Genomic DNA, 24,518 nt, shown 5'->3' with positions numbered 1-24,518 from the left:
GAACAGATAACCACAAATTCCGCGATAAATTTAAAAAGAGGTAGTCCTAATGTATATATAATCAATTTACTCTATTCTTCAATTGATAAAATAAATTAGTATGACATCTACGCCGCTTAAATTTCAGTTTATAAGGAATGTCTCATAAAAGCCACCGATATAAAGTTACAGTAATATGATTAAATTCGGTAGGAAAATAAATAATCAATAACAAATTAAACTCATAACTAGATCTCATAAACTAGATATACCTATCCGTTCATAAAATTCCATTAAGGCATCGATAAACGTCCAATATCATTCCTGGCCTGCCGGCGAGATCGACGCATTCCCAAATTGCGAAACTGCGTACTGAAATAGAACCAAATTTTCAAGAAAGCCATCAGAGCACTATTAATCGTCCAATCAAATAGTGGTAATAGATACGGAGTTCCAGATCCGACCTGAATCACCATCGAAGCACTTGCTCATACGTGGCCATGTGGTCTTCGCTGTAATTTATACTCGTCTTTCGCGTCCCATATACCGATTCTACGCCCATGCAACATTAATCCCACGTACGGAGACTAAAAGCAATTTAACATACAATCCCTTATCATCTTAATCTTCTGTAACTTCATCAACCATGAGATAGAAAACATTCGTGCGTATACAATCACAAATATGTGCAGTCACAATATCCTTCGAATTTCCTTTCGCAACGTTATTTTCAATTTATTGATACCCCACCTACTGACAAACAGAAATTACGTCCTTACTATATTATACAACGTGCACAGGAATAGAGAGACTCCTTCTAAGAAATCATTGCAATTTTTCTTTCTACGCTTGATCAAAGTCGCAAATAACAGAGACGTTTACGAGACACGAATATTAATCGTATCCGCCACGGTACAACCCGAGAGTTATAAATCTACGCACAATCCTTTTACTTACTAAGGCTTTTTAGTTTTTCTGTGTGGTTATTGTTAGAAATATTAATTTTGATTTATGCGTTTTACATTACCAGTTATGACAAATGATAAAGTTCTAACAAATTTTTTAAGATCAAAGAAAAGATTAATCGCAAGAAATTATAGATTAATCAAATGAATATGATACTTACGAAAAGATATTAATCATTAGCAAAATCAATGTGAAAGGATCTCTGTCTTGATCCTGTTTAGCATTAATCGTGTAGAGTAGCAAAATATTCTATTGAAGATCTAAACTTTGCTTAAGACTGCCATCCTGCAAATCTTTTTTAACAATGAATCAAATATATCTTATACAGTATATTGAAATAAGAATTTATGTTTATGTTACAATCCCTTTTTTCGATTTTTTACGTTTATCAAAATAAGAATTAATATTGGATCGTCTGAAAAATTCATTCCGAAGTACATTTCCATTTTCGATAATTCATCCTTCCAGAACCTTTCAGGTTTTTTGGCGAAAAACTTTTCAGCACGATTTTTCATGTTGATCAAATTTCTTAAAAATCGGAATGAACTTTCCGGGCAATTCAATATATTTGCCCGTTCTCAACATATAAATAAAATACCGCTGGTATTGCTTTTATTGTGCAAAACTTTAAATCAGAATGAAATCTATAAATAATTTAGTTACAAGTATAATCAAAACGGTTAGCAGTCCTAAGATAGTAATCGGTGTAGTTATTCGATACTTTAATTTATGACTCCGCTATGCTTATTCTATATGTTAACCTTGTTGTATCTCTATACGCATGCTACAGAATACATTTTTACATTGTAAATTTACACGAGTATCTACTTTAAATGTATTATTGTGAAACTGTTTTGTTAAAATTCCATAACCTTTAATTTGCGTCTCGCATTCCAGCTAACATCGCATGTATATAGTAAACGAATGAGGTGACTTATATCCAAGTATGTACAATTGTTAAACACATCAAGATACAATAATTGCCATAGGTCGCTATATGATCTTATATCGCAACTTGAGACCTCTAATAATGGGTCACATAACGTTAAACTATTAACATTATACGTCAGCAATATATGACGTGAAGCAACCCCCACAACCAACATACTATATGGAACAACATTTTCTTAGTCAAGCACGTAATAATATTCAATTACCATTCCCTTCAAGTACATATTATTGATTTTCTAGAAAAATTGTATATGTCAATAATCACCAGTCTTGTGATATCTGTGGAAATTCATAATAGAAATGAGCTACTTAATAAAATAGGAGTGTTATATGTGTAATTACCTAATAAAACATCTCTAAGAAAAAGAATTCTACAATCCAAAATAGGGTTGTTTCAGCTCTTCTACGCATAGTGAGTTATAATCTATAAACAATATATTTTTTAAACTTTCAAAATTTAAATATTATTAATATTAAGGTTATCAGAGTTGAGAAAATGATAAATTGCAATGTTTCATAAAAATTCACAAATTTACGATCATGTATCCTTGGTGGTGTAAATGATCTTTAAAATATATCGATAAAAGTTCTTTTTCTTCTATTATACATTTTTCTCACTCATCATTTTGATTTCCAGGTAAAAAATAAAAAATGGGTAAAAAATTATTTTATTACTGAATCATTGAGTAATTAATAATATCTTGCATTAATTCGAATTCCTTGAGAAATTTATTTTTCTCATTCACGTCTTCCACTAAACCTATATGAACAAGACACAGTTAGTCATTTCTTTAATAAAAGCAATATACATTGGAAACACCATAACTCAAAGGAACTTCGAATAACCACTTTTGCTTTTTCGATCGTTACGTTCGGATCGCCCACGAAGCGATCCACGATTTCCGGTGCACTCGACACGTCGCGATTCAGAGGCCACACGACAAAGTGCAGCTGGCTTTCGGACACACGCGGAGGAACGCGACGTAGCTAAATTTATGCCGTGACAGCCATAATTTCACGACGGTTTTACACGTCCAAACACGTGTCCTGGCACGCGTGTTGTGACTTACTAATTCGCGTCGCGGACTTACATTTGAAATCTTCGATTCGATCACGAAACTCTTGTTTGCACAGACGACACGCTAAGTACTCACGTGTGCAAACACTCTTTCTGTTTTTACTAATTGTTCCCTAAGAATAGTTCGTTGACTGATCAGCAGCGACTGGCAATCAAACAAATTCGTGATATAGAGACATCTCCGATTGCATGGGCGGACAAATGGTTATCCATAGCAGCAGAACGAATTTCGTTTAACTAATGGGACTCTACCGAATACTCTGTGTTTAATGATATTGATGATTTCCTTAACTTTCACTTAGTTTTCATTTTCAACTGATATTCTTAGATCTAAATGATCCATAAGAGCTTAAGGTTAATTATATTAATTAGAACTTTTATGTATTTGATTTTAACTCTTTTAGGGTTAGATTTCTTTTAGACTGTGGAAAAATTTCATTTTATCCGTTATTAATAATAGAAGCACATCTTTCCTAATATTTTCGTAAAGAAGTCATAACACGCTTCAAATCGGTTTAGTTTTACCGAAGAAAATATATTTATCATTTAGTTAATTAAAAACTGGTCAAAGTAGAATGATTAAACATATTATATTCTTCGCTAAAAATTTCCATGCTATCCAATCCATATATAAAATTTAAATCGAAATTAAGTAATCGGAAATGTAACCATCTGTGACTCAACGATATTACCTAAAGGAATTAACGAGATCTTATTAGAATTAATTTAATTGTTTTCTTTAATGAAGTTTTCAAGATTGTCGTTATCTTGTGTACATTCTATTTTAGAAAGCAAGAACAAAGAACGCAGCAAGTAGCTTTTACAGACCTGCTCTTTTTAGAAAATATATATATAGTCGTTGAATAAGGGAGGCTTAATGTATTTGTCTGGCAAATCCTATTTATTTTCTGACTCACAAAAAGAGTTAGAGAAAACTTCTTATAAAATGTTCTTTATTATCTCCTAACCGTTGTCTTTTTATTGGATCTTTATCGTTGCTTCTGAAAAGTCTGTCGAATATTTTGCGCTGAATACGAAAAGAGTCGAGCTCGTAGTATTTATAGATAATGAAACTGCATGTTGCTTCGTGAAAAAAAAAACCAAAAAAATATCGAGTTCAGAGTCATGGTACGAGCCCAGCCCGATAATAAAAGCCAAAAGATATTTATCACGAGTACCAATGTATTGCAATGCAAGCAATGTGCCTGACAAAACGAGCGTAACGCTTTCCATTACTTTTGTTAGCACAATCTGATTGCTTCCTCATCGAGAGCGTACAAACGTGTTATTACTTCCGTGTCATTCCTGCTTCCCTCCGACAATGTTGTGCTTTGTCGCTTTCTGATCAATTTTGTTACAGGGTGCTGTACTCGAAAGCTAATGAAAGTAAAACAAAATAACATTACGTTATTTATATTATTATATAACTAGACTGTGACGCTTCCCATTATATTCATCGCTTTAACGTATTCAAATACTATTATTTCAATTCCAAAGAGTTATTCAAATGCGTTCCAAGATTTATCATGTACATGTAATAAATATTTAGAATATAAAATATAATAACTAAAGATTTAGTTGTGTTACAATTGATTTATTAAAAACATTTCAATAAATTGCAATATGCGATACTGATTAATCTCCATCTGTATTTGTAGTGTTTCTGGAGTTTCTGCGGTGGGCACTTAATCGACGGGATTTTCACGGAACCGACCTTGGAACGGGGTTATAACTTGGTGGCCACGGTTCCCCGAGGTGCTGTAGTTCTGAACGTGACACAGTTACGTCATACGGAGAATTATTTGGGTAAGACATCATATATTTACCGTGCGGCGCATCATGTTACAAAAATACTCTGATGTCTCTGTAACAAGAGAAAATCTTCATTTATCACAATCTTAACAAGAAGATAAATTGTAATTTATAAATCGTACGGAAGTTCGACAACAATGGCGTGAAAGCGTCACACGGTATAATGTAACGAGGTAATAAAGGTGAATAAAGTGGAGCAAAGACGAAAGCATATAACAAAGAGAAATAATAAAAGAGGAGAGAACACGAACGATAGTTACACGGAATATTGGATCAGTCTGATAACGTGGAATCTCGTTCGTATGCAACAAAATGATTCTAATGAAGTGTGCCAGTAAGCAAATAGTCGTGGCGATTGTTCGCGATTGCGAGCAATCAGCTGCGCCTGTCCGCGATCCCTCTTTATTGTCAATACGAGATCTTCTATCACGAAGAATTCATCCTATTTCAGAGGCGTTGTCGTGCTCTTGGCATCAACCCTTGTATAATCTAATCTCTGGACATGCGCGTTAAGTGGAACGTAAATGAAACGCAGTAGCCATTCACCTGACACACAATACGTGCTCGTAGCTTTGTCCCTTGATTCGTTCTGACACACGGTATTGAAGTAATCGCATGAACTGTCGGGTTTCTTGCACCGGTGTAACCTGTTCGATGCTATTGTATTGGAATTCTTTTTACAAATTTTTTCTGTAATATGTTTTATTCGTTCTGATCCTTATCTGTGATTATACTATCGTGGCTTATGAAGGCTTGAATACAATAGATTTGAATATCATTGAATTTTTGTCATTTTCTATTTATTGAGTTATTTGGAAAATTTGTCGTGAAATTTAAAATTAACATATCATTAAAATATGCGTTGTAACTTTTGTTATTTGCCAGGTAGGCTTATAATTCATAACTGCTTTTCCGAGAAATTTGTGTCTCCTTGATTGAATTCCTTGAAGTAGTTACTGCAGGCTTATGGAGTATCCAGTTTCATGTTATGAAAAATATGTTTTGTAAAGATTAGAATGTGAATAGAATGGAGTAAATCCTTGAAAATGGATAAATTCTCATAAATGAATAAATTCTCTATATGAATATTAATGACTTTTTAGATGTTTTACTTGTTCAGATGTATAGGAAGTTTTTCTTTCTTGTTGTAAAATGATACTCCTTCTATTAACAAGTACTAGAACTTCATCTTAAAAAAACGTTACGATTTTTTCGAACGACACAGTATTTATTTATTTGCTTTGCTAATATTTATTTATTTATTTGCTAAACTCTTTAGTATATATGGTTAGTTAATTGTGAATGAGTGTTGACTGTATTAACAGAAGCTTGAAAGTAGTTTGGGGGCTAAATATTCAATCACTCAAAAATTATACCATAGATCGTACGGTTTATTTTCTGAACGGGAAAGTGTTATGTCTTAAAGGTGACATACATACGTTTAATATAAAGCTTCACAGAATTTCAATACAATTGGCAATATCAGTAAGCACCTTATGCAAACAGTAGATCCAACATATGCCTTCGTCGCTCAAGAGATGTGAAATTCAAACGAATCAATATAGAAAAGCAGTCGCGGTCAAGAATAATCCTTTATGGGAATGTTGTAAGAATTTAAGCGAACCCAAGTTAAATAATCTAAGTTAAATAGTATTCCATAAGAAAAAACAAATGGTGATCTTACGCAAAGTTTGTAAGACGGTTAACAAATCTTCTAAAAAGGACTTCTTTTTCTGCATTTAACTGTATTTAGTACAAACTATATTTTTGTTCTTTTCATCTAATCCTACCCATAAATTATTTGAGAATTTTTCTTTTTAAAATCAACGTTGTTTGTTTCTAGTTTCCACGTAGTTAGCCCCTTGAACTACATTCAACGTGAATTATATAAATTGATTCGGTCGTAAAGTCGATCATGAACATTTACAAGCTATAATTCTTACCTAAACGATGCTATTCAAGACTTCCACAATAGATCGAATCGGTCGATGTGTCATAGATTTTTAAAAAAGATTACACAGGTTATATTATTTCTATTCGAGCAGTTGCTCTTTCGATCTCAAAGAAACAGTTATGTAGGTGTGAAATAACGGGAAATGTATGGGACGTATAATAATGTGAATAATTACGTATTTATTACGAATCCTCGACGTTGCGAATGCAACTCAAAACAGGTTCGAACGTTTTATTGGTGATAAAAGCTACAAGTGTGGACATTTCATGGCAAATATCTAATTACGGATACATATCATGAACTAGGTTTCAAAATAATGGAAAATGAAATCTAGGTTGATAGAACAAGATGTGGTTATTGAGTAACAAAAATTTGTAAAAATTATCTATTAAATGATTTTGATATTATTTCAATAAATTTACATTTACAATATAAAGCAATGACTTAAACGAAGTTTTTATTACAGTTCTTGTAAAGTAAAATATGTTACTCATTCAGATTACGTATCTCTTGTATTTAAAATGAAAGTGAAGTAATTTGTATTCACTGTTATTATCACGTTAATGTTTCGTTTAATCAAACCTGAAGAGAGTTGAAAGAGATGCAGTGGATAACTAACGTATACGTCATGTAGTAAATGATTCGTTTATATTTCTAATGTCTCGTATCGCATACACTGCGTCCAGCATTTCTCACATGCAAACGCCGTGAATGACTCTCCGTTTCCGTTTCATTACCCGAGTGACCACACAATTTAATTTCGAACGTGACAATTCCGCGAAGTAATTATTAACGGGACCAACTGAATGCTAATGCCTTTCAACGCTTCATCGCACTGGACGTGCCATCCCGATTTTTGCGAAAACAAGTTCAATTCGTTTAGGAACTACAGATGTGGTAAATGTAATTGGAAAATTAATTATATCTTTTCCTAGAATTACTAACTTTATTAATGTATTATCATTAATTTTTAATGTATAAATCCGTCACGCATCGTTATTTCTGTTTTTAGCGGTCAAGTTGCAGGATGGTAGCTATTTGTTTAATGGAAATTACAGCATCAGTTTGTCTGGTAAATATCAGGCAGCTGGAACTACTTTCGTTTATTTTCGTCAAGGTTCTCAGAATTTGGAAAGTTTCTCTGCCATTGGACCATTAGAAGAACCTATTGATGTTATGGTAAATAAATTGTTGTAATAGAAATAAGCAGAATAATAAAATATTATACTTGAAAGTGAGAAGTACGCTATATAGAATGAAAAAATAAATTCATTAATATTTTCAAATTAGGTTTTGTACCAAGAACCGAATCCTGGGATTGTATATCGATACATTATCCCTGGAAGTGCACCATCTCCAAACATTCATCTTGGACATAAACCAGGTATAACAGTTTCTTGAAAATATATAAAAATTGATTGACGATACATTGTCGCCCTCTGTAATAATTATAATATAAAGTAATTCTATTTTCAGTTTCTAACAAAGCTGGTGAACCCATTTTATCGGCGATACCTCATAGGAAGTAAGGATTCTTACACAATTAACATTTCAATACCATTTTTCAATCGCATTAATTATTAAAGAGTATTTATTATTCTTTAGAATAGATGTTGCTTCTGCTAATGATGGAACGCAAGCATATCTTCCAAGACGATACAAAAAAAGGAAATTCTTTTGGAAAGCAAGCGGTTATACCGAGTGTAGCAGAACTTGTGGTGGAGGTAGGAATATTATATAATTAAATTTAGCTTAGACATGTTATAGAGATATTGTATACCTTATAAAATAATAACAATTTATATATATACATTATAAATATAAATTGTATAAAGCATATATATACATAACTTGTAAATTAATAACAAATATCTTTTTCTACCTGTCTGTAAAAAAAGGTGTCCAAATGTTGAGGTATGTATGTACAAGGGAACACACGCAGGCTCCAGTGCCTGACAAGAGATGTCATACGTTGGAAAAGCCACGAGAAACTCAAGTAAAATGCAATACTACACCTTGTCCTCCCAAGTGAGTACAATTCCTATTTCCTTACCTTTAGTTTTAATAAAAGAATTTTGTGTTTTACATATTGCCATAAATTACGTTTTACATTTGTTATTAAGATGGAGAGCCGGTCCGTGGGGTGTTTGTTCGGTTACGTGCGGTAGCGGTAATCGTTTGAGAGACGTAGAATGCGTACAAGAAATAACGCCATCACTAGTAATGAGAATAGCTGATGGCGCCTGCACGGAGCCGAATATTCTTCCTACTACCGAGATTTGCGAAATGCCACAGTGTGAATTCGACACGAAAGCAGCGACGACAACTTTACCGCCACCACAATGGAGCGTGGGCACATGGTCATCAGTAAGTTTCTACTTTACACAATCTTTTGAGAAATTGCCTGATTAAAAGCCAAATCAATTTCAAAGGCAATCAAGCGAAGAAAGTACATATATGGCATTATAAAAATAAAATAGCGGACGTTTAGATGATTTGAAATACGAATTTAATTGCTTCTTCTTTGAAAGTGCTCCACAACTTGTGGTCCAGGTAAAAGAACAAGAACTGCGACCTGCGTCACTCACGGACCTCCGTGTGATCTCGAAGTGAAGCCTATTACTCAAGATGCTTGTGATTTGGGACCTTGTTCCATTAAATCACCGCAAACAAACGCCATTTCAACTAGACTTCAAAGTCCACAATGGTTGTACAGTGAATGGTCTGATGGGGTAGGAACTATTCTACTTTCGTGTTGTTCATAGAAGATAGAAAAGGCGATTAAGATTTCAGAAACTTATGACTCTCTGTAATAGAATTCTAATATATTATAATGTAATATAATACTATATATAATAATAAAACATACATAATTAGAATTCTGTTATAATCAATCCTTCTGGTATAAAAGCTTTTTATACCTATTAGAATCCGATATAATATAAGAAAGTGTCTTCACAACAAAGTGAATAGATATAAGAGAATCAATTTGAATTTCTTTTTATACGGTTGCTCTTGTCTAGTTATTAAAGATTTCAAAATTTTATTATCTTTTATCCTTCTACTCTGTATGAATGCTACATATTTTGGGAAAAGTATAGTATTTTTTACTGATCTGTACAGTGCTCAGCCGAATGTGGAGTTGGCTTGCAGACGAGGAAGATCTTCTGCGAAAAAAGTCCAGAGGAAGGATTTTGCGACCAATCGACAAGACCAGAATCATCAAGAACCTGTTCCAGCAACAGAACTTGTAGTGGACAATGGTTTACGGGACCCTGGACCGCGGTAGGTTCAAATAACATAGATAAAGAGAATAATACATTAACATTAAGTTAAGTAGGTTACTCCGATCTTGTTACAAAGGCTATATAATTTTTATTTTTCGGAGAATAGAATTTATTTAAATCTCTCTATTACAAATCTCGTATTGTAAATACTAATTCTGAATTCAAATCCAAGAATGGAAATCTGGCAGACTGTATAAATATTCCTCTTCCAATAGTGTTCCACAGAATGTGATTCAGGCGAACAAGTTAGAGAAGTGGTGTGCATAACGATACTTCGTGGGTCGCTCCGTGTTGTTCTGGACATGAACTGTCCTGCAAACAAACCGGAAACGAGAAGATCCTGCAGCGGTCCACCTTGTACATCCTCGTGGTTTATATCAGATTGGACAGAAGTAATTTAAAGTCACTTATGTATAACTAAAAAAAAAAATCTTTAACCTAATATTAAATTCAAATATGAAACCTTCTAAAATTGTCACTCAGTTTTCAACCATATATTTATATTCCAATCAAATTTTCTTCTTAGTGGTTTTAAGAAAATATACGTATACAAAACATATTCCGAGTTATAAAATTCATAGTCTGGTAATTGCTATGTAAATTTATTTTCCACTCATTTTAGTGTTCTCGATCGTGCGGAAAAGGCATTCAAAAGAGAGAAGTAAGGTGTTTGAACAGAGAAGGTCAACCACCTGAGCATCACGAGCTTCATTGTAAGGAAAAGGATCGTCCTATATCTCGACGAACCTGCAACGATTATCCTTGTAAGGACGACGTTCACAGATCTGAAAATCAACATACAGTCCTGCAAGTTCAAAACGATCCAGAAATCTCAAATGGTATTTTATATCTTATTACAATTGTCAAACATATGATTATTACGCTTCAAGTATGATAAATTGTATTGGAAAATTTTTATTATTCTACGTATTTTTAGTTCTCGAGGAAAATCCACTTTGCAAGGACAGTACAACAAATTGCAACTTAGTGGCGCAAGCACGACTCTGCACTTACCAGTTTTATCACCAACTGTGTTGTCAATCGTGTTCCAAGAAGGAAGAATTCGAATGAGATTTTTTCACCGCTAACCAAATGTATTTTTAATGCAAATTTAACACTTCGATGAATGATTACACTCAGAAATCGAATCATCGAAGATAGCCTTATGATATTATATGTGTTGCTATAGATTTACTGATTCCTGCACTGCCTGATGGAATTTTTAATGTCAATTTTTAGGTATAGAAATAATAGGTATTCGTCCCTCTAAAGAAAACACACAAAAATTGTTCCTTTAGAGAATCTATAAAGTTCATAAACATATTGACGTATTAAGCTTTTGTAACGAATAATAAATTATAACATTTTCAATAACGTTTTATAATGTTTAAAATGTGAATTATTTATCGAATCACATAGCTTTAATTTTTATTTTATAGAGACGATGGTATTAATGAATATATATTAATATTTATAATTATTCTATCTTTGTGAAAATCGGCTGATAGTATAGAAATTATTCGAGCTTTCTATTTAATATTTTGAAAATTTAATCGAATTTTGAACGGCGATGAAAATTAAAATCGTCAACGAGAAATTATAGACTGACCGTGTAAATTACAATAACGTAATATTGGCATTTAATTTGTATTATTTTTCATAATTCTCATTTGCCACAATAAAGTTTATGCTTTCTACGTTTTCTTTATGTCTGTTTTATTTCAATCGATCTCTTAATATTTCTTATATCTTCTGATTACATATTTTTAACAAGAATTTCACGATATAGAATAGGGACAGCCACGTCAACAAGAATGAGATTATTATTAAACAAACCACATCAACGAAAATACCAACGTAGAACTATTTACAACATTACGATTAAAACAAATTATTTACTATGCCTATTACACTCCACTAATATAATAAATTATATATATACACACTTATCGTTTGGGATTGTGACGGTAGTGATTAACGAGAAAAATAGTTGTACCGTGACACAAAAATATCCATTGTCTTATAAAATTCACCTTTCCACAAAGAAGTTCAGTTTAATCCATTAAGATCACACCTCAACAAAAAATCTAAATATTATACACTAATTTAAAATACTTAACATTCCACAAACTAATTAAGAAAGTAGCTCGATATTAAAATATATAAAGAAGCTAACTTTCATTATCCAAAGCTTAATGGATTAAAGGAACATAAATTGGCAATCGTGGAACGAATTAAACTCACAGGGGATGCCCAACTAGTAAACTAACTAAAAATAAAGATACAGTTCCTTTGTAACAAGATTTAGTGCTATTTTGAGCTTTCTGAGTTTTCTTGAGCAGATGTTGTACTATTGTCATGGTTTTTGTACGCTGAGAAAAACGCTAGTGCTTTCATTAACTGATAACTCTTGCTAATTGGAATGTTGCTGTCATATAAACTTTTCGAAGTTTTGCAATCCACGTAGAACCACCAATTGCATTTGAGGATAGATTGATCGAATAAAGTTGATTCGGGACAGAGGAAACTCTTCATAATCAAGCCATCATCCGTTAATGCACAGACGTGAAATACCTAGAGTTGTTCATAGAATATTAATATTTTAAATCGTAATATAGCATAAATTATTTTGAATATATGAGGAAGAAATATTTTACCATGCACCCAAGATCTTCGTCAGCATAAAGTCCTGGAAAATGTTTTTGGTCACCACAATAAAAGCTTGTGTCCGGAAGATCTACACGACTGGCAAAATTGTCATCGAAGTTCTTGTCATAACCCATTGGATAATATTCACGAGGAGCGTTCATTACTTTGGTGACACCAGGATTATATTTACTAAAAAGATTGATAATTGAAGAATAATTTAAAGAAGACTACGAACTTTTTTAATTCGTGATATTTAAAAACTACAAGATTCAAGATTTTGCAAGGTCTTAAGATATTCAAATAGATAATAAAAATGTATAAACTGAAATATATAATAGAAAATAACGACAGGTTTAATCATACTTTTTATGCGGAGACATAGTTGTAGTCGTCGTCGTGCTTGTACTGGTTGGCCCTTGCTGTTTTTGTAGAAGTTGCTGTTGCCTGAGAAGAATAGCAGCTTCTAGAGCTTCTAAAGTAATATTGCTAGCTTCTGCCAGAGCTTTCAACGACGTTTCCATTCCTTGAATAGGCGCTAAAGATGGCAATGACGATGGCAACGATTGTCGTTTCTCGTTTTGTTGTTGTGACTGACTGGATTCAGCTGCTTGAAGGGAAAGTAAAGTCATCTCGTTGACTGAAGATGCAGCCTCATCTCCAGGTAAAGGAAGCTAAAAATTGAATTTAATATTTTTTATCACATCAGTCTTTCAAAACGAAATTACTTTATAACATTATTTAGGAGCTGGTGAGTATTATTAAATCTATATAAAGAGTGAAGCGTTAATTTTGTTTTAAAATAAATAATTTTTATCTAGGATTAAATGATTCTAATTTGTTATAATTAAAAACCAAAGTAATTACCTGATTGAAATCATCTTTCGACACCTCGTTATCAGAATCGTGCAAAATAGTAGGACTATTGCTAATTCGATCGGTCAACTGTGAAGATGACTGTGGCATCGAAATAAAAGGTGGTAACCCGTCACTCGAAGACGCTGATTTTAATGAAAGTCCTGGTTCTACGATGCTATCAGCTGGTGGAATTGCAGCAACAATGTTAGGTAATTTTCCTGGCATTGCAGCTGCAACTGCGAGCATCTGTGGTGTCTGTAGAATAAATATTACAACGTTATTAAATTGCAAATTCATTGGAAAAAAGACAGATATACTCTTATTTATGATAAAATGTTTAAACCCGTTACCTCCTCTGGGTTAAAGGATAAAAATTGTTAAATGTAAAAAGAAAAAAAGTAATTAGTTGATATTACCTGATCTCTTTTTACTTGCATCGGTACCATTTGTTGGTGCCTTTTATGTTGCTGTGTCAGTATTTGTTGTTGCGCAGCAATCTGTTGCTGTTTCTGTTGCTGTTGAAGCTTCTGCAACTGTTGCTGTCTCATAGCTTCCTGTTGTTGTAACCTTTGTTGCTTTAGTACTTGCAATGCGAAAGCTTCTTGCTGCAATTTCAATTGTTGCTTCTGTTTTACTTCTTGTTGCATTAGTTGCTGTTGCCTCAATAAGTCCTGCTGTGTTGCTGATAAGGAAGGAGCTGGCACGGTTCGAAGGACTGTAGAATTCTGTTGTACGACCAATTTTTGACGTTCTGGTTGCTGAGCTATCGGCCGCGTTGCTCCAGCTGGTAAAGGTTTGAAGGGAGGCACCGCTTGTCGAGTGTTCTGAGTGTGTTGTCTAGTTTCATCTCGATTGGTAGCCTTCAATGAATTATTATCCATTAGCATTTAAGATTTTTAATGTTTAATCGTTTAATATATTTAAAAAATGTGTGTATACAGATACTTGTATTAAAAAATTCAAAATTCAAAATTTAGTAACTCAAAATTGCACGAATTAATTTATAAATATGTGATACGTCTCTACTTAGATACATATATGTAAGATAGAGATCCCTGTAATTAATATTTTAGAAAATCCTGTCTAATTTTATGAAATGAAAAATGAATATGTCATTTTACACAATTTATATAATTTACAAAATGAAACTTTTTTTATATTTGAACCATCTTTTTCAGGATTCTGAATAGAAGAAATATACATTTCTCAAAGAAAAATAAGTCATGTACGTGTAAAAAGTCACTGATTTCACAATTTAAGTGGAATCATTAAGAGTCGGGCGAATATTAAGTTACACTTGCACTCCGATTAACCTCTCCTTTTATTAACTTTAACATACGTATAAAAGGAATTATTTAACCTTGTCCTACTTCATTTATCTTTTTCTTTCAGATTTTATAGGGGATTCAATGTACGCTCCATGTGTACTTCTATGAGAATGGGAACCTTACATTACGCAGCGTGAAGAATTTTATACTCATTCATGCACTGATTATGATAAGGTCGATTGCGTATGCTTGAGTTCGATCGAGATTTCGCTGGTATAATAAGAAATACACCCATTTGACATCTCAGAATGCGATAAATATAGATAAAGAAGAGCACAAAACAGAAGTTTTCATAACAATTATAATGAACCTAAAAATGTAAAAGCAACTTAAAGCATTTAATTTGAAGAGTGCCTTTAAGAAAGGAAAAAAATCTTCAGAATTCCTTTCTCACAAAGATTCAGAAGACCTGAAACCTTTAATCCTCTTTAAATAATCAGACAGAAAAGTTATTTACTCCCACGTATAAATTAGATGAAAAATCTACAGTTAGATGTAGTTTACGATTACGCAACAAAAACAATATAAGGCATCCTATTATGTAAATTCAACCGAAATGCATGCAACTAGCACTATCATAAATATCATAGCACTGCAGGAATCACGATGAAATGTATCCAGTTTTTATACTTGTTCCGATTCATCTTAAACTTTCCTTGAACTAGTTTAAACGAAGAATCGTGTCTGTACATTTATAATGTAACAGAAATCGATTCATTACAGAATCTTCAAAGTAATTACGATAACAATCTACATGAATACGTGTAGAAAAATAAATGTATACATCTTATTTCTAATGTTTCTGAAATTCTTACCAAATTAGTATGGGATGATGAACCAACTCTACTAGTCTGCACGCTTCTTCTTTTGGCAGCCTCCACATTGGACAAGGACTGACTGAATCCTAGCTCGTCACCCACAGAAAATCCTGAAGTTAACAATAATATTAATTATAATTGAACCAATTATTGGGTATAAAAAACACTTGTGTAAAGAAATAAATCATTATCTGGATTAAAGAATTATTGATATTATTCCAATTAATCGATTAACTTCATCGTTACATGAAATGCAAGAGGTCCCACCACTAAAAAGATCCACATTTGTCGATAATTAAGTCCTATATTGTTATGTTATTCTAAAGAATGCATTTAATTTTTACTCCTGATCAATTTAGTAAACCGAAACTGTTCAATTCCGCCAATTTGTCGCTCGATTTTCACGAATTCTAATACATATTTACCTAATTAATACTTGGGAAACAATTTCTTATCAAACAAATTTTTGTTATTAAATTACTACTAAAGAAAAATTGTTATTCCTAATTGTAGAAGTGATAAGAACTGTCATTCTGAATGGATGAAAAATTAAATAATACCCAGAAAAGACAAGCTTTAGAAAGTTAAGCAACCACATGTTGCGCAAGATCCAACGTGGTTTTTTGCTTTGTTCTACAAATGTGCAAACAACCGTGCGCTCTTACGACGATTTCTTTGATCCCATGGTCCAGTCGGTTCAAATGAAAATTACGTTTTCATTGCAGGTGTCATCCTTTACAAGATATTGCTGACATCTGGGCCGAGTCAAGGCGATGAATAATGTAATATGTATTATAACTTTTTTCTCCAAGCAACTACTATGTACTCATATATACCAAAGCGTTAGAGAAGTAGGTTATGAGGAGACATTCTTCTTGTTCTGAAAGTCACTGGTCATTTCACGCACGTTCTGCTCGATTAACTATAATCTTGTGGTAATTCACTTTCTGCATCGTTTCGTGGCGAACGAAATAGACTTTTTTTCGATGGGACAATGCGAATAAGAATTATTTGATTGCACTGCACTTTTCAACATTTTTAAACATTTTTCTATAATTTTAGTAAATTTATTTATATTTTAATATTTATTTTATTCATAAGATTAAGTTAGAGATTACAAAAGAATGCTGAGATTAATCTTTATAAGAGTTAGTGTTCATAAAACTAAATTCTCAAAGTTCAGTGGGATTCCTTTACTGCGTTTAAATTGAGATTTACAGTTATGGATACAATGACACAAAACTGAGGATGCCATAAACTCTACAAAACCACTTACACTTATTCTCTCACAGAAAATGGGTCGCGTGATGTAAGTGTTATTACTTGCATAATGAATACAACACAGAATATCACATAAATCGTTCAATTTTTTTCCAATGGCGTGCTATTTCTATATATATTTCATAGAATCAGACCGCCGAATAGACAGTAATAGAAAGTGTATTATTAACAAATCACTTAAGAAAGTATAATAACATATTACACTGATCGATCACAGTAAAAAAAATCAAACAGTGGACATAAATGAAAGTGAAATAGTGAAATAGTCGTTAGAAGTATGTTATTCGCTGAAAAAGAATCATTAAACTATACTTTGCACTATTTCAAGCATTCGTCCTATGGTGAAAAAAGCAATGAAAAGCAAGAAAACGAAGCGACAAAATAGTAACACTTTCTCTTTTATACACGCTATTCCAGCGATATAATAATATATAAGGGAGCATGTTAAATACAGGGTGTTTCTAATTTTTCCGGACAAACTGCAGAGAAAAGAGGCTATAAGGGAATATAAGAAACCAATGTTATATAATGTTTTACTAAACACTTTATTAAGGTCCTAAAAAATATCGCAAATATTGAACTCAGAATAAAATGTTTATTAAGATAGTTATAAAATAATTCATTATGAGAGTTATTATAATATGATAATAATATTAGTGATTACTAAATATTAACAAACTCTCATTTTGAGATGTATGTAAAATACATTACTAGATTCATGTTTCAGTCCGCATCCAATATTTGCTTAGATTTGCACTCATAGATTATCCTCCTCCAGTTTATTCGGAAAAATTGTGATCGCCATGTAATATATTACATATTATTGTCTTGAAATTATAAGTAGTAATATACAGGGTATTTACAGTATATTTATAATTGATTAATTACAAAATAACAGTTGAGCAATTAAACTTTGTTTCAAGGAAGAGATCGCGCATGAGGATTCTTGGAAATTCTTTTATGAAAATTGTTTCGACCGCTTATTACGACTCACCCAGGCCGACGTAACCTTTGACACCTCCAAGATTTCGTACCCGAAAAATTCCGGACTTCCGAAAGGCACAGTTAAGCACGAAACCAAAGTCCGATTGAAACACGCACGTCCCTAGAGTCTCCCGCCACGTGCATCCTGCAACCAAACCGGAAGAGAAGAACACTATGGATCCCCGTTTCGACCTAACTGATCAGCTTCTGATTCCATCGTAATTAATTTCAACTAACTTATTTATTTTTATCATAATGTATACCTTAAACTGAGTTTCTTCTAGAAATGATAATAGCTGTATTATGCTACTTTGTCCTTTTTACGCTTTTTCATATTTTCTATTTTTGTTAAAACTTCAAACGATCTATATTTGTATAATATATCTTCCTCATTTATATCTACAGATCGAAGAAATCTGGAACATCTCGTATACAACACAAACATTTTGATAGAAAGAGCCGTAAATTAAATTCTAAAAAGAAATTTAAGCTGTGACTCATTTGCTTTTAGAAACGATAAGAGTTCTCAGAGAAAGTTTAACTTTTTAAACCGGATTTACAAAATAGATGTCTTTTCTTTCTTAAAATTTATACTTTTCTTCTTAGTCAGAGCTGCATCAGTTAACAGGGATATAATCCAGAACGATTTCGACTGACTAATCGCCAACGAGAAGATCGAAGCAGGATTCCATAAATGTCGATTCGGGGGCCGTTGATTGATAATTCCTAATCTGTGCTATTGATTCTCGTCCGTGAATGTTCAAGCATCATAAATGACCATCTAGTCGAGTGTAATGAAAGTCTAATCGATCTTAGTTGTATTTCGAAGCGAATGAAATTGACACGATCATTTCTGTTCAGTCTCAGTTTTTGTGATGTCAGTGCTCTGTCACAGATGATTTTCATCAAACAATATGTTAATAGAATTTTATAGTTTTGTAAAACGAAAAAAATCCAAAAAGAGATTAAAATATTGTTATCAGAAAAATTAAGATAAAATAAGTTGCATTCGGTGTAAACTTTGTAGTTACTATACTATTATAATGTATAGATAAATAATTATAATTTTCTTTTATAGTTTCGTGAATGCAATTTTAGTAGGGTCAGTAACTAAATGTTACAAATTCTATCTACCGGACGTTACGTCTACACCACTTTGTAATGAAATCTGTAATTTTCTCCACCAAGATGATACAATCGCTGAGACTGATGACATTCCCTTAGAAAAGAAAGGAGATCTTCCTATATTTGCGGTTTTCTAGAGTTTTCTAAAAAAACGCATACAGACGTCTAAGAAAGTTCAAACACGGATCGTGTACATTTCGGAATATGCAAATTGTGGCCCTGTATAACCATTTAAAAATTCATAACATTTCTTTACTTTCTATAAATATTTCTATAAATATTATATTTCTTCCTTTATATTTAAGGAAAATCTTAGTTGAACGAATTTAAAATTATATTTAGGTAAAATAAAGGAAAATTAATTACAGTTTTTGGAATTTCTGTAAATTATAGTATAACTTTCCAAGGAATGTCCCGAAGTTTGTGAAAGGTACTTCCGGAACTTGTGTTCGAAGATTTGCCGGATCTTAGGCGTGCCATTGGGCCAAAGCCTACTGACCCACTTAACAAGTCGAGTCAACCTTTCGACCACGTCGACTGACCAGGTCGGTTCCTCATACTTCAAAATTAGTTTCGCATCTGAAGAGCCCGAATATTATCACTCTTTTGAAACAAAACGGAAAAAGTTGAGACACTGTGTAATAGTTTCATGAAGCAATTTTACGATCCGTATGGTCACCATTTAATAACCGAGTTCCTCATTTCTTGAACTTCACTTTTAATCACTTCGATAAATTCCTGCCACATTTTAAGCAATTAATTATTATGAACTGAATGAATTCATACAATGACAAATTGTTTCATTGAAATAATTGTAGAGATTAAATGATAAAGAATGTAAGTGCCAAAAAAATTAAAAAGTATTTTTGTAGCAAAAAGGTAATTATTGCAAATAATAATTCGTAAAATAATTTGTTTGAATTAATTGTAATTTGTAAATATAAAAATTGACAGATATTTGTATATAGGAGATCTTTAGAATTTATATCCTTTACTATTTCAATACTTTAATTATAAAATTGTAACTTTCAGCTAATACAAATTTAGCTTCTCAATATTTGTGATTTTCATGAGCACATTATTTATTATCTTATGCCCTTCACGTATATCCTTCATACTTTATAATGTCTTTATTTGATATTCCACTAATGCAGAAACAACGTTGTCGTATTTATATTCTACGTTCATACAATGTTTCACAATAACCGAAAAGATTAGCGATAAGAAAATTTGACATGATCTAATGGAATGACGAAATTTGACGAATATATTTAATATTATATAAAAATGCAAATGACGACTCGTAACAGTCTACATATTAGAAAAGGTCATTTTAAATATTCATATAGTGAGATTGTGTGGCGAAATAAGCATTTTATAAAAATTATGTTACATGCAATAGTGAAATTTTGAAGAAGGAACAACAGCTCAAATCTGATCATTGAACGAATTATCTCATTCTCAGAAAAACACAGATTCCCTTTAGAAACAATACTGTTATATTTTTATTATGCTATCTATATTCGTTTGTTTTTTTCGATTTCTTTAAAATATTTAGTACTACGATAAAATCATATAGTATATTATAAAAAAATTTCTGTGTAGCATCTAAATTGATACAATATTCGAATAACATCAATTACTTAAAGTCAATATTATCAATTATACGAAAAGCGTTTAAATCTCATTAAAAACGTCTCGCAAAACCTACAAAAATAAGATAATCGTGCAGTAGAAACTTTGTTAACATGCCACTCGTGTCTTGTTTCTGCTTACTGAATTAGACGTATCCTGATTTCTTCAAAATCTTATCTGCAATAATGAATTGCGTGCACGTCGATCAGTTTGTCAAAACGCCAAGTGCGAAATAAACAAGAAGATTACTAATATAGAAGTAACTTTCTTTAGTCGATAAATAAATAATTTTACCTATGCCATTATAAAAATATAGTACAACTAGTGAAATAATTTACGGTTATAAATTTTGCATGATCACGACACTCATTTCGAATTGCGCAACTTCTTCAAACCTATGTATGTCTCCATAACTAATTTTGTAACAAATTTCACGTTAAAATTTCATTTTTGTTCAATTTGAAAACAATTTTCATTTTGTTCTAAAGAAATGAATATTACTCGAAAACCTAGGTCAATTCTAGATTCTAATTCCTATTAAGAACGAGGGCAATGGACTTTGAAAGGTAAAAATTTCAAGGATACTTTCACTGTTCATTTCAAGATCGACCCTAGTCTTGTAACGATATAATTGTACAAAAGTGTTTTGTTATGAGTGTTGGTAAAATTCACTTTTCTTTGCCCAGCAGCATTCCTTGATTAACGTAAGAGGAGATAACGACACCCGTCGATGAGCAAACCCGCGCAACACTTTCCCGCGAACGCGGCCTTTACCTTTACCTTGAGAGCGGTAGTCATCCAAAGTCGTCTTTCGCTTTATAGTTTACCAATTTGTAAATCAATTTTCTTTTGTTATAAAATCTTAATAATATTCGCGTTCCGGCATAAAATGAAATTGTGAAATTTTAGAATTGAAAGTTACACAGAATTCAATTTTTCTTATTTCTACACCAAATTAATTTCTTTTCGCAATCATATACAGCATCCGAATGATTATTAACCAATGAGTAGATTAAGTGCGAATGTTGAAACTATAAAACGTGCTATTTCTTCATTTTTGGACAGACATTTATAATTGTTGAAATCAGTTTCGTTTCTTTTGCTGAATATGTTAAAGTTTCTTAGGTGATATCAGGAATATGAAAATACATAAAGATAGGAAGATCGTTCAGTTGAGATGTTAAGACGATACCATATACAGTCAGAACTATGTAGAAAGTGACTACTAAAAAATAAAACGTTCACGTAGACCGTTGCTGACCTGATTCCCCAAATAATACAGACCTATTGAAAATTTAGTGAGAATATTATTGAAGTCAGATGACTATCGACCCACAGAATCCGTGTTTGAATCTGTTTTGAAAGTTGTGTCGCCATCAAACTGTTTCGAGTGGTCAATGATATGGTAAACGATATAAGTTTCAAAAGAAACGAGAAACGATTCTTTTAATGGGATATAAATTGCGAAATAAAATGGGAAAGTATTAATAATGGAATAATTTATCGTAACTTTAGGCCATCGCAAGACAAAGATATCGTCAGTATCAATTAGACAGTAACAGTAATAAGTATTTTTAGAGCTATGGTAAATATTCTTCTTTTTACCATTTATTTTTCTTTTAAATCTGTAAAAGTGGTAAACGTTAAAAACCCATAACCTTCAAACGATAAATAATTTAAATGTCAAATTAACAGAAATTAATTTTTTATTTCTATTATAAATTTTCACTTTTTGCATGCCTATCGTTTATCATTTTAACTCCTAAATTATACACGGATCACTATGGAATCTTTATTACGAATATTTTTTCTCTACTATAAATCTAACAATTTCGAGATGCAAATTTCTCATTCCTATTGTCCACACGTGTATAGTAATATGTACATAACCCACTGTAGTTTTATCATTCAACTAATTATCACTCTATCGTAATGTGAAAGTTATTTCGATAAATACACAGAGAAAGTTTCCTCGAGATCACCGCGATATGTTAGGCGCTGCGTTCGAATTGACATGATAATGACGAATACATTACACGCTGCCATAGAAAAACGTATCGTAACAGGAGTAAGAGTTTCCACGACCTATATGTCTCTATTATATCTTTGCATATTACACCGAGGATTGTCCGACTGGACGAAAATATGTAATTAACGTGCACGATGGTTCGATTTCAGTCCCCTTTCACGATCGTGTCTATAATTGTCGTGTTGCAATTGCTTACTTTCGTCGCAAGTTCGTTCTATTTCTCCTTCGTATCAATGTTTTCAGCAATAGAAACCAATGCTTATGCACTTTCTAGTTCGCGCCGATGCGTACGATCGCTTTACTGTTACTTTTTCTGTTCAATGATTCCGTTCTCGTCAAGACGCGGCTATTCGATGCGCTGTTACACGTCATTTAATGCACCATTCCCTGGAACAGCCGACATTTTACGGGAAATACTCGGTATTTAGCAATACAAACACGGTGGGTGAGTAAATTCGAGCAACGAATATCCATGTTCAGCGAATGTGACGCTTTATAAGAACATAAATAGATATAGAAAAAATATTGCTGATTAGATTGAATTTTTATGTAGATAAATTTTTTTATGAACATGATTAAAGAAATGAAATCTAAACAGAGATTTGTTTTATTCGTTATAAGTATATTTTATATGTTCTATATAATTTTATATATTATATATGCATTCTACAGAATATATTCTACAGTCCATTGATAATTACAAAGAAATTAATTTGGTTACAATAAAGAAAGATTGATTTTGATCCACTCATTTATGTAATTTTATTTGCTGTCATTTGTAAACAGGATCATTTTCTATCCGATGAACATATGTCATTTCGTAACGTATAATAATTATGTACAACTTAGAAATGTATAATTTTGATACTTTATATAATTAACTTTTATTTCGTTGTTGCATAAAATGTGAAATGTAACGAGAGAAGGAACTCTCTGATATTCAAAAAATTTTCACTTCTCAATATTTTAATTTCAAAAGAGACGGATAAAATGGTATATTATATGTTGCGAAAATAAAATTCGATTCTTTTATAATGAACCTTATTCGTAATACTGTAACATTGTGGTGTAACGCAAAACACGCATTGGTCACGCTTAAATTATCGCGAAGAAAACCGTAAAATGAATGAAAATTGCTTCTCCTGGTTCACGGGGAATCATGATAGAAAGATAGTGCGGTTAAGAACGCAACGCTTCCCACACTTTTTGATAGCCAGAATCGTATTTACAGAAATCTCTGCGCTATATTTTATAAATGAGAAGAATACAGCGTTCACCCTGGAGAACGTTACTAGGTCGATTAGTAATTTGCGATGAAAAATGATTATTTAAAGATCCAGTAAGGTAGTCCACTAATAGTAAGATCGAGTGATAGAGAAACTTAAATAGTAGAATCGAATAAACAGTGCAGTCAGTCAAGATAGGTCGAGGTTCGATAGCACAGAATAAAAATGCTTTGATACAAAGCGTAAATAATGGAAAAAGGCCCAAAAACCTGCGAGTTACCCAGGAAGAATATTATTAGAATACCAGTTTCCAATCATTACATTCTACCTTCCTGTAAAATAGTCTAAAAAATAATATGTGTTAAATGAAATTAATTTTTCCATTATTAAATATCATCGTATTGGAAACTGGTTGTTAAATATTTAGATATAATCTTTGTGTAAGCCTCATATCATAAAGCATATTCGATTTGTAAGTCGGAATAAGATTCTGTTTGTGATAAGAAATTGTACAAGATATAATACATCTTATTAGACAGGAACTTTTAGATCGAGGCTTAA

The 24,518-nt window shown here is 32.2% G+C and overlaps 2 protein-coding genes across 7 annotated transcripts in view; one reads left to right on the top strand and one right to left on the bottom strand.

Annotated features, from left to right (window-relative positions):
- The window catches only part of LOC100651551 (thrombospondin type-1 domain-containing protein 4), a 29,823-nt gene extending 18,092 nt beyond the window's left edge, over positions 1-11,731 (top strand). For all 4 annotated transcript variants that reach the window (XM_048407580.1, XM_003393361.4, XM_048407575.1 and 1 more), the window contains 12 exons: positions 4,633-4,780; positions 7,753-7,919; positions 8,031-8,124; positions 8,217-8,265; positions 8,346-8,464; positions 8,639-8,768; positions 8,864-9,107; positions 9,272-9,472; positions 9,864-10,025; positions 10,243-10,419; positions 10,650-10,866; positions 10,965-11,731. In XM_048407580.1, coding sequence (XP_048263537.1) covers positions 4,633-4,780; positions 7,753-7,919; positions 8,031-8,124; positions 8,217-8,265; positions 8,346-8,464; positions 8,639-8,768; positions 8,864-9,107; positions 9,272-9,472; positions 9,864-10,025; positions 10,243-10,419; positions 10,650-10,866; positions 10,965-11,098 — 1,842 coding nt within the window. In that variant the 3' untranslated portion in view covers positions 11,099-11,731. The remainder of the gene's footprint in view (positions 1-4,632; positions 4,781-7,752; positions 7,920-8,030; positions 8,125-8,216; positions 8,266-8,345; positions 8,465-8,638; positions 8,769-8,863; positions 9,108-9,271; positions 9,473-9,863; positions 10,026-10,242; positions 10,420-10,649; positions 10,867-10,964) is intronic.
- The window catches only part of LOC100651670 (mediator of RNA polymerase II transcription subunit 15), a 27,908-nt gene continuing 15,116 nt past the window's right edge, over positions 11,727-24,518 (bottom strand). For 2 of the 3 annotated variants that reach the window (XM_048407589.1, XM_048407586.1), the window contains 7 exons: positions 17,953-18,087; positions 15,675-15,787; positions 13,948-14,391; positions 13,541-13,786; positions 13,040-13,347; positions 12,685-12,865; positions 11,727-12,601 (listed from right to left, as the gene is read on the bottom strand). In XM_048407589.1, coding sequence (XP_048263546.1) covers positions 12,338-12,601; positions 12,685-12,865; positions 13,040-13,347; positions 13,541-13,786; positions 13,948-14,391; positions 15,675-15,787; positions 17,953-18,087 — 1,691 coding nt within the window. In that variant the 3' untranslated portion in view covers positions 11,727-12,337. The remainder of the gene's footprint in view (positions 12,602-12,684; positions 12,866-13,039; positions 13,348-13,540; positions 13,787-13,947; positions 14,392-15,674; positions 15,788-17,952; positions 18,088-24,518) is intronic. The other variant, XM_048407591.1, reaches the window with a different exon arrangement.

This window comes from Bombus terrestris, chromosome 1 (genome assembly GCF_910591885.1).
Source record: "Bombus terrestris chromosome 1, iyBomTerr1.2, whole genome shotgun sequence".
In the NCBI taxonomy this organism is placed as follows: Eukaryota; Metazoa; Arthropoda; class Insecta; order Hymenoptera; family Apidae; genus Bombus; species Bombus terrestris.
Note: the sequence above shows the minus strand (reverse complement) of the source record. Positions and strands in the feature narration are given on the sequence as shown.